Source organism: Mandrillus leucophaeus, unplaced genomic scaffold (genome assembly GCF_000951045.1).
Source record: "Mandrillus leucophaeus isolate KB7577 unplaced genomic scaffold, Mleu.le_1.0 Scaffold725, whole genome shotgun sequence".
Taxonomy (NCBI): Eukaryota; Metazoa; Chordata; class Mammalia; order Primates; family Cercopithecidae; genus Mandrillus; species Mandrillus leucophaeus.
The window spans coordinates 865,873-881,160 of NW_012107864.1; the positions used below are offsets into that span (position 1 = coordinate 865,873).

At 33.9% G+C, this 15,288-nt stretch overlaps 1 protein-coding gene across 1 annotated transcript in view; it reads left to right on the forward strand.

Moving 5' to 3' along the window:
• The first annotated feature begins 4,124 nt into the window (after window positions 1-4,124).
• Window positions 4,125-15,288, forward strand: part of LOC105528628 — a 15,792-nt gene continuing 4,628 nt past the window's right edge. The window contains exons 1-2 of the mRNA XM_011965439.1: window positions 4,125-4,298; window positions 4,557-4,663. Coding sequence (XP_011820829.1) covers window positions 4,125-4,298; window positions 4,557-4,663 — 281 coding nt within the window. The remainder of the gene's footprint in view (window positions 4,299-4,556; window positions 4,664-15,288) is intronic.

Genomic DNA, 15,288 nt, shown 5'->3' on the forward strand with positions numbered 1-15,288 from the left:
CAAATAAAAGGATCTTTGAGACATTGGACATTACAACATACTGATTATTGAAGTCAATGTTGAAGAAAGAAAATGATCTAAAATCCAGGAAATCCACATCACACCTGTCTTCTGCCTCTCAAGTAATCAAAAGAGATACTTAGCCTATGATTTTGTACCCAACCTTACTGCCCTGTCTCACACAAATCTTGTTGAAAACGTCGTCTAAATAATGTTTTCTTTAATGAAATGATCCAAGTTCTAATTTTGTTGTCTCAAATCAGCAGTATTTATCTTGTTTTCTCAAATGTTTGTTGTTTCAGCATGTTATATGAATATATCAATTCATTGTTTGGACAATTTAGTGATGAGAGCATGTGGCTTCCCGGTGGAGCTCTCTATTGAGGTAGTCTTATTCTTGAAGACTAGGGGAACTAGTGGACAAACTTAAAATCCATGTTCTAATTGCCTATAAATAGAAATTTTGGCCTTTGAAAAATATATTTGGTGTTCCTATTGAAACAGATACAATAATCCCTTATTTGTTTACTTTTGCATACCTTAGTGTACATACTTTTGTTGTGTACACATTTCTTAAAAGGAGTATTCTATCAGAAAATTAAGGCATGGTCTTTTTAAAAAGTAGGATTGTCTAAGTGACAATAACATTTAGAAATTTTTAAATCCCTTGGAATATTCTTTTGAATATCATTATGCATTTCATTATGAGTTATAAAAATCCAAAATTCTAGAGAGATTTAATACGTTCAGGAGTTTAAATTTCTTTCATTGCATATAGTTACATTTGCATAAAAGTTAAGTAAAGCAATTTCAGTTCTGTTGAACAAAGGGAGAAAAAATCCATGGTGAATAACCTGTGATGATAGTCTTTTCTACAACTTTGACTTTATCTTTACTCCTCAGGAAAAGGAGCTTAACAGCTTTTTGTCATAACAGAAATCAAACACTAAGCACTTCTTTTCATATATAGCACATGATAAAGCAAGGCCCATAGAAGATTTAGCTGTAAGAAGACGGATATCCATTCACTTAGTGTTGTTTGGGTATATTATTCCATTTTGCTAAGATTAATCTCCCAAGCTGGGTAACCATTGTGCCAACTATTTATTTGATAAAATATGGTATAGTTTCTGAACCTGAATTTATTATTCTTCTTTTTATATCCTTATTACAGTCAACATATTAAATAATACAAATGTGTACATGAATATATATATATTCAACATTCTAGTGGGAATTATACATAAAAAATAGAAAAACATATTTGCCTTGGAAAGGAGACAAGATTTTAGGTGGTAAAACATGTTGAATGTTTATGTTGGAAGCGGTTCTAATAATAAATTTGTCCCTTCTATTCTCCAGTCTTTTTACCTCTACTGAGAGTTGTGTTTATGTCTCCTTGACAGACAACACAATGTAGGGGAATTAAGTGAAAGGAATCAAGCTCTTTCTGGTATCTAAATAATATCCTATTTTCTTAAACACACCAGAATACCACTAAAGAATATGTTACCATACTTTCCCACCAGTAAAACACCTGTGTCATCAATTAGAATCCCAGGAAAGAAAAAGGTACAATTGACTGCATTTTAGTATATTTTACAACGTGTTTCTAATCTGCCATTAAATGTGTGACCATGTGTTTTCATCTTCTAAAACAATTTAAACATTAATTTGTGCAGTAGCAATAGAAAAAAAAATAAGACAATTTCAACAGACTGTGTAAGTCTAATTACCAAAGCATTACAAATCTTGTGAAAATGCACACTGGTCTTATTTATGAAACAAAGGGCTCATATTCTCAGAGGGCTTATTACTTCTCCTCGGTCTCTATTTTTAGGAAAAAAAAAATCAGACTGGGTAAAATCGGTGTAATGGGTTTACTTTCACCCATGATCCTTTCTCTTCCTCATTGTAATCTTGACGAGTCTTTTAGAAACTTTTGATCCCAATTTCCTAATAAGCAAGAAGAAAGCCTTACACTTGATGTGTCTAAGAATAAACCAATTCAAAAATTACATTCCATAGGTTTTATTTTCATTAGATACTGTACCTTCTTTTACAATTTTCATGTCAATGTTTTCCTAAATATTTAATTATTTTAGGTTTTTTTCCCAAGTAGAATTTATGAAATAAAATTTAATCCTTTTTTTCCATGTGGAACAGTCAGAGAGAACATGGACACACACGAGACAGTAGACATGGGCATGGGAGAAAACAACAGTGATTCTTCAACCATAGATTTACTTGTCATCTCTTTCAAAAATTTTTCTTTCCTTTACAGAAATCTAATTTTATGCATGAAAGCATATCCTAACTTCAAGAGAGGATGATGGTATCATAATCTGATATACCCATGAATTTACAGTTTCCTCCACATTTCCTCACCTGCTAAGATAATCAGCATATGTTTTTCTCTACTTCCCAATCAGTTGATTAAAATATTGAACAGTATTTGACCTATATTAGGTAGCATTACATTCATTTGGGATCTTGTAATGTGATTTTGTATTATTATTGTTCATTTCAACAATTCATTGTCTTTTTTCACAGAATTTGCATCTATCTTAATTTGCATCTCACTATTTAAGTGAAATTAAAGTCTCTTTAATAAATGTCACATTGACTTGAAAATCCATATTCTTTAAATAGAAAACACTTTCCTCTATTGATGTCTAAACTTATTATTTTCCCCACCATTGTATACTACTTAAAAGGAACCCAACATGGGCAGAATTTAAATAGTTTTCATTATCACAAAGGAACCACTGCATGTAGGGCACCATCTAAATAGTCCATGAGTAGGTTGTGGAGGTGGAAAGAGAAGATATTGTGCAGGTGAGAAATGCCTAGTTGTGCAGTTGGGTAAACTCTTAGGAAAGTGGTGAGCTGTGGGTCAGCTGCAGGGCATGGCATATGATTCTGTCTTCCTAGTGGGGACTCTATAACAATCATGGACATAACTCAGGGAAGAGGCAGGTCTGAATATTTCTGAGAAACAAGAGTTTCCCTTATTAATCTGGCAAAGCCACGGCTGGCCCTCTAGAGGCTTAAAGTTTATTTGCTTCACTTCCAGAGTCTGAAGGTTTATAGACGCATATCCCTAGAGTTTTACTATCCTCGTCTTCTGCGTTACACATGATATATTAGACCTCAATGTATTCCTTGTACCACTTTGTCTGTAATGTTTCCAATTTTCTTAGGAAAGTTACACAGGGTTTTGGAAGCTTAGAAAATACAACTTCCCTTCCATGCTTTTGTCCATAGAGGAATAGCAAATTTATAAAATATGAAACATGTCATTTCTAAAATATTCCTAAGCTGCTTCCTGGTGTCTTTGACTGATGAGACAGTTCAACTGAAGCTGCAAACACTTGACATATTTTTATGCCAAACTTATAATAGAATGATATTTTTCTAAGAGTTAATGTATCTCAGCTGGTAGAATTGATTAGTATTCATAAGTATTTTCATTGGCACTGCTAACAAACATAATTAATATGCTTTCAACAGATGCCGCTTGTGATGCCAGTGAGTAAATAAGGACTTTCCTTTTTATTCTAGACAGACAGAATAAGTGCCAAAAAGTGCTTTTGTACCTTTGTGCCTTTGCTTGCCAAATAGATCAGTACTCATTTTTTAACTGTCTCCACACCAAATTTAACAAAATTTCAGTTAAAAAAAGTATTGTTGGGTTAGGGTGGAGTTCTTATTACGATGTGAAAAAATAATCATGCTGCACAGTTTAAAAATATACAAATTATTGACAGGTAGAAAAGTAAAATGCCTTGATGATAAGAAAAACATTGGTTTTAAAAAAAACCCTCAAATTTCTAGTTTCTTTACAAAGCCATCACTCTGTTTTTAAACACTCAATTCTTAGAGGTATTTATTGGTATTTACTGGCTTAGAACACTCAATGTACCCTCAGGTAGACAACAACAAAAAATAAATGTAGACACAAAAAGTAGTAGATTTCCATGGTGGTGTTTTCCAATGTATTTTTTTATTTGTGAGGTGCCCCACTTCTATCTGTAGCATAATCATAAACCCAATTTCTTACTGGCTTCCTCAATGCTACCCAATCCAATGTTCACGTTGGTGAATGATAGAGTAGTGGGCCCATGACCAAAGGTGGTCTAGGTCCAGTCATTTATGCAGATTCTAGACCCTTGTCCTGGTTTACAATCGAGAGGCACATATATAATTCAATCTGGAATAAAGAAATCCCCTCCCTACGATTGTCAGAGTTGGAACCCAAAACACTGAGCTACTCTGCATTAAGTGAAATTCTGAAGGTAAAGTTCTGGAGTTATCTAGAATTCTTGCCAAATGAATTTGAAAGAGAAAACCGATGCAGCCGATAGTGTCACCTGCAACTAAGAGTACTTATTAATACAACAAACTGCAAATATTGCTTGATAGGAGAGGCAAGGAAAAGCAAGTCCTAAAATATTTGATTCCAAGTTTCTGATAGTTTGTATAGTTTATTTAAATATCATACCACTGACTCATATCTATACTGTATTTTTTCTTTTTTTTTTTTTTCTCTTAAGCTTGGTGAAATTATGCTTCCATCACTTGCAACTAAATTAGCACTGAAAATGCAACAAACTGAAAATATTGCTGATAAATATCCTAAGCTACCAAAAGCTTTCCTAGAGTATATTTTTAAGAGTTTTTCAAAATCCTTAAACCCACCATTACCACTACTCATTCCTCAACACCCACACATACCAGAACATTTCATCTTTTGGATCATTTTTGCTTTTAATTGATTTGACGGAAGAGAGAAGGTGGAGTTAAATTGGACTAAGTCAATTCTGAAGTTTCTTAACCACTATTGAAAACAGATGATAGTTTTGAAAATACAGTATAGCTAAAGTAACCTGAGGTTCAACTATAACTCTACTGTAAGTTGTACAGTGTCTGAAATTTTTAAAACTAGTATCATTTAGTAACTCATTTGGTATTATTTATAAATATTTACTAACGATTTATTATGAGTCAAGCACTCTGTTATGTGCTTTTAGTATAGAAGTGAATTAAAAAATTTAAAAGTTCTTGTTAAATGGAACTTACATTTTAGCATAATCCAAACTTAAATGGACTTCAAACTAATTTTAATGTTTTAATTAGTACAATAAGGTTTGAATGAAACAGAAAATATAGTTAGTAAATGGCTTGAAATTTTATTTCTTTTAATCAGTAGTTTTGTGAATACTTTATCAGATGACATGGTAGATTTGAAAATACTTTCTAAAAGGTTTCAATCTATTGAGACTCAAAAATAATTTATAGATTATTTTCTATTAATTATTTAACATTAAAATGCTTCTATTAATTATAATGATTTTCTATGAATCATAGTAGAAAACTCAGATCAAACTAATATTATGACATCATCTTCTATAAAGAAAACAGGACTTTAGATTAGATGACTTCTAATAACATTATCATCTGTAAGGTAATATGAATATACACAATTAAGCATTTTAATTATTCTAGATAAAACATTTTTTGTAAAGTGAGTAGCATATAGTAAGTTGTGAAAAGTTAGCAGGTACTTATTTTTAATCTTATTTGTATTAATATTTTTTAAAATGAGAAATGTACTTTAAAAATGGCTTTATTGATAAAATTATCCTCCCTTTGACATATTCCTAATTGGTATTATAGCTAATATGTTAAACTTACCTTGGAAGCACACATACTTTTAATTATCTTTAAATGCGGAACCTTGAAAGAAAGAAAATGAAAATAAACCCCCCCTTTTTTTGTGTGCTGGAGTCTCACTTTGTCACCCAGGCTGGAGTGCAGGGGTGCAATCTCAGCTTGCTACAACCTCTGCCTCCTAGGTTCAAGCTATTCTTCCTCAGCCTCCCAAGTAGCTGGGATTCCAGATGTCCACCACCATGCCCAGCTAAGTTTTGTATTTTTAGCAAAGATGGGGTTTCACCATATTGGCCAGGCTGGTCTTGAACGCCTGACCTGAAGTGATCTGCCTCCATCAGCCTCCCAAGGTGTTGGGATTACAAGCATGAACCACCGTGCCTGGCCAAAAATTAAAAATAAACCTTTATTGAGCATGCACTTTTTAATAAGTACTGTTCTAGGCACTTTTACACATGTTTTCTCACAATAACCCATAGATAGGTTGTACATTGCCCCAGTTTTACACTAGAAACTAAATTTAGACCTGTCAAATTAAGTAATTTGAATCTGGGTGTCTAAGTCCATTCCCACTGCTAAAACAAAATATCACAGACTGAGTAATTTGTGTGTAACAGGAATTACTTCTCATAGTTCTGGAGGCTGGGAAGTTCAAGATCAAAACCAAGATTTGGTGTTTGGAGAAGGCTCACTCTGCTTTCAAAATGGTACCTTGTTGCTGTGTCTTCACAGGGCAGAGAGTGGAAAGGCAAAGGATGCTTCCTTCAACCTCTTATAAGGTCACTAATCCCATTCATGATACTGGAGCCCTCATAACTTAATCACCTACTAAAGGTCTCCTCTCTTAATACATCACATTGAAGTTTAAATTTCAACATGTGAATTTGTGGAGACACATTCAGGCCACAGAATAGAGTATTTGAACTTTTCTTTTTTGATCTCTAGGCTGTTTTTTAATCCTCAAAATACCATGGTTATACAAACATGATATTGTATGTGCAATAGACTGTTTGAAGAAGATTTAGATGTCCTGTGGTTTTATAAAATTTATTGGTCAGGGAAGAAAACCAATTATTTTTGATACTGTATTTTTGAAAGTAAGGTTAAAGTAGTTGCTTTTTAGTAGTTTTATTTTTCCAGAGCAGCAATGGAAGTTACCTGTATATAAGCTGGTTACCATACTCCCATTTGTATATTTATATATTATATTTTACACATTTTAAAAGAAGACATGACTGACTAAAGCACAATTAACTTGGAGAATAGGAGCCTCAGTAGCCATATTTGAGTATTGTCAAAAGATACAGTATCCTGTAGATCTTCTTTCTGATGTTTGAAATATCTATGATCACACGTATTGGTTAGTGCTTTCCAAACCTGGTTGATACTTACTATTCTAGAAAGATAATATTACCTTTCTTTTGTTCTTGGTTTCTAATTTGTTTGGTTCTAATAAACATGTCTACATCATGTTTCTAGAAAGTTTGATTTGGTTGCTCTAGACCATAGCTCACATATTGGAAAATAACTTCTGCTCATTAGGAACACATTGACTTGAATCAACTTGTCAAGTCAGTTTAATGACATCAACTGCTATGAGAGTTCCTGCCAGCATGTTTTAAATTGAGAACCAATAATCATGCTATGAAGCAACAATCTGTGTTGACTGATCATACATAAACAGAGATTAGTGTTATTATAAAATAAAACTTCAATGTATGCCTTCTGAGACATTTAATAGGTCCAAGGTAATCTTAATACTGCCTATTAAGAATAAATAGTAAATAGTACAGTATAAGTTTAGAAATGCTGTTTTATTCTCTGTAGTGTAGCCCTACTTCTTCTGAAAATATTCCATTTTGAATAGGAAAAGAATAAAACTAGGAAACTATTCAGAACTTCTGCTCTTCAGATTAACGTGAAATAACAGGGACTGGATTTACCTTCCAACATGATAGAACTAAAAAAACAGAGAAATTATATCAAACAACCATTGTCAATACATTGACTATAAAACAAGAACAATGATCTATGAGAGATATAAAACAAAAGATATAAGCTCTATGACTGTCCCAGCTTACTGCCTGGAAAAAATTTTCAGACCCTGGAGCAACTAGGGCGACTCTAGAGAGTGCTCTGAAGTCCCCTGGGACAAGTAGACAGAGCTGAGATAAAGGGGAGATCAAAGGGGCTAGAGTTCCCCGAGAATCAGAAAATAGAGTGCTACATACGGAGAGCATTTCAGAGATCATGAGTCCTAATTTCGTATTCCGCTGAGTGCTGATTAGCCAGCTCACGCATATGAAGAAACTACATGAGTTGGGAAAGAGAACCACTCAAAGTAATTAAAGTGGAAAAATTCCCAGAACTCATACAAATATGTAGAGATAAAAACTACATATTCTGCGATTAAAAAATTCACTTATAGAATTACCAAAACATTAATTATTGCCGAATAGAGTAGTCAACTTAAAGAGATGGGAATAAAATCTACTCAAAATGAAACATATTAAGAAAAATATGACTAAAAATATTGACACAGCAACAGTGAACTGTGGGACAACTTCAAGTAGCAATTGGAGTATACTCCAAGTACACTCATATTTGCAATCCATGAAAGAGAAGAAACATGTGTTTGAAAAATTAATGGACAAAAATGTTCCAACTTCATGAAAACTATAATCTCACCCATCTAAGAAATTCAATAAATTTTAATCACAAGAAACATGAAGAAAAGTACACAAAATCCTATCATAGTCAAAACATTCAAACTGTATAAACTAGTCATCCTGAAAAAAATCTTAAGAACAGCAAAGAAAATGCACCTTATATACACAGATAAAGATGACAGCTGATTTGTCATCAGAGAGAATAAAAGTCAGATTTGAATGATGCAATATCTGCAAGGTGCAGAAAGAAAAAAACATTATCAGGCAATACAAGAATTATTCACCTAATATCACCTAATAATAATAGCTTTCAAAATGAAGGTAAAAGAAACACTAATCAGACAGAAAATCAAATTGATAACTATCAGATCTGTACTACAAGAAACATTAAACGAAGACCTTCCAGCATAAGAAAAATGGTATCAGAAAAAATCTGAATCTATACACAGAAAACAAGAGCACTAGAATTGATAACTACATGAATAAATATATAAGCTTTTTTCCCTAGTATTTGAGATATTTAAAAGATAATTGGCTGTTTAGATGGAAATAAAAACATTATATAGGGCTTATCACATATTCTCAAGCAAGATGCAAAAGCACAAAGGTCAAGAGGAGAAAATTGAACTATACTGTTGTGAGATATATTATGCCTACCATGGAGCACAGACAGTGATAAACTAAAGATCAATAATATACATACTGAAGTCTGTGTCAATATAACCATTAATATAATACAATGAAGTATTACAACTAATAGACCGGAAACAGAAGAAAAATGGATTCATAATAATAGAAAAGAAATAGAAAAAAAGATAAAAAGAACAAATATAGATTGAACAAATTGAAATCAAATAGCAAAATGACAGACAAAATCAATTATACAAAATAACATTAAATATAGGTGGTATAGGCACACAAATTAAAAGGCAGAGTGTCAATGTGTAACAAAGAAAATCCTAACTGTATGCTCCCTTCTAGAAATATCCACTTAAAAATAAAGACAAATAACTTGAAAGTGGAAGAATTCCCTGGAAAAGATATTTTATGTTAGCACTAATCAAAAGGAAGCTAGAGTGGCTCTATTAAAATTAGACAAATTAGGTTTCAAAATGAAGAAATTATCAGAGATAAAAAAGCTCATTTTACAATAATAAAAGGGGTCAATTCACCTAGAGGGCATAATTTAAATTTTAACACACATGAGAGAAGTCCAACATATTTAAAGCTAAAAATCGTATAACTGCAATAAGAAACAGACAAATCCATAATATTGGTTGGAGGTTTTATCATCCTGGTCTCAATAACTGAAAGAACAGGTAGACAGAAAATAAGTATGCACATAGATGATTTAAACAATGCTATTGTGTCCCATCTGGGTCACCAAAATGTGTCTGGAACTGGTTCCTTCTGGTGGGTTCTTGGTCTCACTGACTTCAAGAATGAAGCCGCAGACCCTTGCAGTGAGTGTTACAGTTCACTCTCAAAGACAGTGTGTCCGGAATTTTTCCCTCAGATGTTCACATGCGTCCAGAGTTTCTTCCTCTGGGGGGTTCCTGGTCTGTCTGACTTCAGGAGTAAAGCAGCAGACTTCTGCAGGGAGTGTTGCAGCTCTTAAAGGTGGCATGTCCAGAGTTGTTTGTTTCTCCCAGAGGGTTCGTGGTCGCACTGACTTCAGGAGTGAAGCTGCAGACCTTCACAGTGAGTGTTACAGCTCATAAAGGTAGTATAGACCCAAAGAGTGAGCAGCAGCAAGATTTATTGTACACAGCTAAAGAGCAAAGCTTCCACAGCCTTGAAGGGGACCTGACTGGATTGCCACTGCTGGTTTGGGTGGTCAGCTTTTATTCTCTTATTTTGTCCTGCCCACATCCTGCTGATTGGTCCATTTTACAGAGCGCTTATTGGTCCATTTTTACAGAGTGCCAATTGGTCCATTTGCAAACCTTTAGCTAGACACAGAGTGCTGATTGGTGCGTTTTTACAGAGGGCTGATTGGTGTGTTTACAAACCTTTAGCTAGACACAGAGCGCTGATTGATGCGTTTTTACAGAGTGCTGTTTGGTGCATTTACAAACCTTTAGCTAGACACAGAGCACTAACTGGTATGTTTATAATCCTTTAGCTAGACTCAAAAGTTCTCCGAGACCCCACCGGACCCAGAAGCCCAGCTGGCTTCACCTCCCACTATCAACAACTTGATTTGTTAAAATTCTCAGAACACTCCACCAGCAACACCAGAATACCTATTAAATATAGATACACTTTATCAGGAATGGAATTCAGGGTTTTGAAAGTCAATGTTGAGAGAATAAAAAGATAAACTACAGACAAATGAAATATTTGCAAGTCCTATATCTGACAAAAGACATGTATCCAAAAGATATAAAGAATGCTGCAAATTCAATAATTAGTAACAACACAGTAAAACATGGACAAAAGATTTAAACATATGCTTGACCAAAAGAGATAAACAGATAGCAAAAAGCACATGAAGAAATGGTCAACATAAAACCAAACAATTTTCCTTGGCAAGTAAGTGGATGAACGAATTGTGACTTTTCATAAAATGGAATACTGTTCACTAATAAAAGGTAATGAAAAAGGAATATCTACGTTAACATGGATTAGTTTCAGCCTAATTATGTTGATTCAAATAAGCCAGAATGTAGTGTATTTTTCCATTTATATGCTCAGTAAGTAAAACCCTAACTGGTACATATTTGGTGGTAATATAAAGATCAGTGATAGCATACAGACTGGGATATGCCTCAGGCATGGGGAGGAATAGGAAGCATGGATTACAATGCAGCACAAAGAAACTTTGAGAGGAGCTAGAAATGTTCATCATCTTGATTATGGAAGTGATCTCACAGCTGTATATACATAAGTCAAAACCAAACAAGAAGCTTTTAAAATGTATGATTTATTGTACGTCAATTATACCTAAGCAAAGCTGATTTTAAAAATTGGCTTGGAAAACTCATGACTTAAAATCAGCACAGTAAGCAAGAAAATAAATATCTTCTTTTCTCTCTTCTTTCTTGTAAGACTTTTACCCAACAATGTAACAAATTTTGGGACCTTAAGATAGCTCTCAGCACAGTTTTATGCTCAGATCAATTTTGCTCAATCTGCCTTCCAGATACAAAGGACCTGCTGCTTTGAAAACTTATCTTCCCCAGTCTTTTCTCCTATTGCAGATATCCTCATGAACAGGAAAATTATATTTGGTTGGTGAAAGATGTTATCCTTATATCAAATAGGAAGTTTTGGATTTTAAAAGAAACACAATTGCATGTGTGTATTTGTGTGAATAAATTGTATCTTTACTTTGGTTTGTAGTTTATGTGTACATTTATTTGCTTTTTATGATTACAGTATAGAAAAGGAACTTGTACTTGGCTTTGAAATAAATGTAACTTTTAATGAGAGCTTGACACCCTTAAAATTCTTTGACTGGAAGGTAGCAGCTAAGAGTAAATTTTTTAAAGTCATTCATGATTAGGGTGAATGTCTGTATAGTTATCTTATTCTCTTTGTCACTATTTCCTGTTACAAAGTACACTTATAGCTAAGGAGCTATCTTTGAAACCTTTGTTTATATAGACACATTCAAAGTAAGTTAGGAAAAATGAATTACCTATCTTTACTTATCTTTGAATTTTTTTATATAACATATTCAAAGTAAGTCAGCAAAATGAATTGCCAATCAGAAAATACTACATAATCTACCAAAAATGTAGAAATGATCAGCATTGTTTTAAATAATTTTTAATTTTAAGCATTTCATTTTATATTGACTTGCAGTTGTAATTTTTTGGCTTAAGAAGACTCCAAATCTTACTAGAAATGAACTAATTAATGTTATCAATTTAAGATCATCACATTAATGCATTGATTGCATTAAAAGAAAAGTATCTCCATTTAATTATTTTTGAATTCTATCTAAAAGGTGATTATATAACTGTATGTCCTTTGTGCAATATATGTATGTGCATGCCTATCTATATATTTCTCTCTTTTTTTGAGACAGGGTTTCCCTTGGTCACGTAGGCTGGATTCTGGTGGCATGATTACAGCTCACTGCAGCCCTGATGTTTCAGGCTCAAGTGATCCTCCCACCCCAGCCTCCTGAGTAGCTAGGACTACAGGTGTGTACCACCACACCTGGATAATTTTAGTATTTTTTGTAAAGACAGGATCTCTGTATGTTGCCCAGGCTGGTCTTGAACTCCTGGGCTCAAGTCATCTCCCTGCCTTGGCCTCCCAAAGCATTGAGATTGCAGGCATGAGCTACAGTGCTAGACCCCTTTTTAAAATATTATATTTTTCCTGTTATCTTTGTCCATAACTTCACTTTCAAATCACTTTCTAGTTTATCTATAATTGATAGAATAAAATACAGCTAATTTTTTTCTGCCTTTTGGGAGAAATTTCCTGTGCTTCTCAGGACTTCCCATATGACCGAAAAGTCCACTTATTTTGTAAATAGAATTTTTTAAAAAAGAAAAAAAAAAAGCAGTGATAAAATTGATACAGTATAGTGACCCTGCTTATGGCTAAATTTTAAAATCTGAATTAAGAGAGGTTGTAAAATGAGGTCACTGGCCATGAGTCCAAGGTATTTTATGGGCTCTTTTGGCAACAGTGGGGAGATTGCTTAGGTAACTTTCCTTCCCAGTGTTCTTGCTTTCTAAGATCCTGATTAAAGATGCTATTAAAGCCCTATTTTGTAGTTTTCATTTTTACTGTCTTAATGGTTTCTTTTGTTAAACAGAAGTTCTTGATTTTAATGTGTTCCAGTAAATCTGAGTTTCCTTAGAATTGTGACTTTTACATTCTTTGAGAAAATTATTTTCCTACTCCAAGATATATGCTCATATATTTACAGTGTTTCACGGTTCATTATAATATTTGCTATAGGTTTCCACAGATACATTTTATCAGATTAAAGAGTTTTCTAGTATTTGTAATTTTCTAATTAGATTAATATAAATGCCTACTTACAAATTGACATTAAATTTTATCACCCTTTGATACAATTTAAGATCATTATATAACTTTTAAAAATTTATTTTAATTTGATGAATTACATGTTGGTATTATAATATTAAAGCAAAACTGAAATCATGAAATAAACCAAAATTGGTCATTTAGTATTATGTTTTTGCATATTACTAGTTTTTTTTTCTTTTTTTTTGCTTAAGAAGATTCTAAAATGTACTAGAAATGATTGGTTAATGTTATCAATTTACCATAATCACATTTAATTAATTAATTGCATTAAAAGAAAAATTATCATTTAATTATTTTTGAATTCCATCTAAAAGATGATTATGTAACTTTATGCCTATTGTGTAATATATGTCACTCTATTCTTGTCATATAAAATTCACTTTAACATATCATATATATAGTCATTACACAAACTCTATGAGGAAATGCTCCTTTTTTTTTTTTTTTTTTTTTTTTTGAGATGGAGTCTTGCTCTGTTGCCCAGGCTGGAGTGTAGTGCCACAATCTCGGCTCACTGCAAGCTCCACCTCCCGGGTTCACCCCATTCTCCTGCCTCAGCCTCCTGAGTAGCTGGGACTACAAGTGCCCACCACCACACCCAGCTAATTTTTTGTAATTTTAGTAGACACAGGGTTTCACTGTGTTAGCCAGGATGGTCTCGATCTCCTGACCTCGTGATCTGCCCACCTCGACCTGCCAAAGTACTGGAATTACAAGTGTGAGCCACTGCGCCTGACTGGAAATGTTACTTTTTAATCTATTTTGCAGATGAAGAAAATGAGCAATGGGGAAATTTAAAAGTAAGCACAATATCTTCCAGCTAAAAATAGAGGTGGTTGTATTTTGGACATTTCATTACTAAGTATAAAAGGCTGTGTTTCTAATGGCACCCCCACCCCAACCACACATCCCAGAAATAATCTATATTCTTAGTTTGGTGTATCTCTCAGGATTCAATCAGGAAACAGAAACCACATCAATTATTTTACAGAGATAATTTAATATAAGTGTTGCTAACTGGACATAAAGCATTGAGGGAACAAATGAAAGGGATGGAAATGAATGAAACATAAATGCATGGAGGAGAGACCTTCAGAGCTGAAGCTCAGACTTCTGAGGAGAGCTACTCTTCAGCTGGCAGACGGTCTCTAAGCTTAGACAAAGTTCTCTACCAGTCTGTAAACCAGATGTCCTAAGTGTTGTGTGCAGGAGGGATCAGGGGAGAAGCCAGCTAGTGAGGCAAAATTGGTTAATCTATTGCTACTGGAACAAACAGATTGTGATTAGGATAAAGAAGCTGGTTTTGAGTGATGCTGATGGGCATAGGAAGCAGGCAGGGAGGTGGCAAGTAGAAAGCAATGTGTTTCTTCTGCTTGCCCCAGCTGTTCAGTCTTCTGTTAAAGCACCTATTAACAGAAGTAAACAGGGAGATCCAGCCAACAAAGGACAAATGCAGTTTGTAAATTCCCAGATCCAACCCCATAGAGTACACAGAAGTATAGGTTCTAAGTTGGGAGAAAATATCTTGGTAAGTGTTGCACATATTAATATTCCTCTAAGTTTTTAATGCATATGCAGAAATACTCCCTGTCCCTATACCCATACTCCAACACACAGAGCAGAGGCTGAAACAAAACCATAGCAGCATCTGGTAGGAGACCTATACATTTGAGGACTGCACTATATATAGTCTTTCAGTCGGAAGTAATTCATTGAATCATTCAAGTATTTATTTACCAACTACTCTATGTCAGTTACAGTTCTTTTTTTTTTTTTTTTTTTGAGACACAGTCTCACTCTGTCACCCAGGCTGGAGTACAGTGGCATAATCTGGGTTCACTGCAACCTCCGCCTCCCGGGTTCAAGTGATTCTTCTGCCTCAGCCTCCCGAGCAGCTGGGATTACAGGCACCCACCATCAAGCCCAG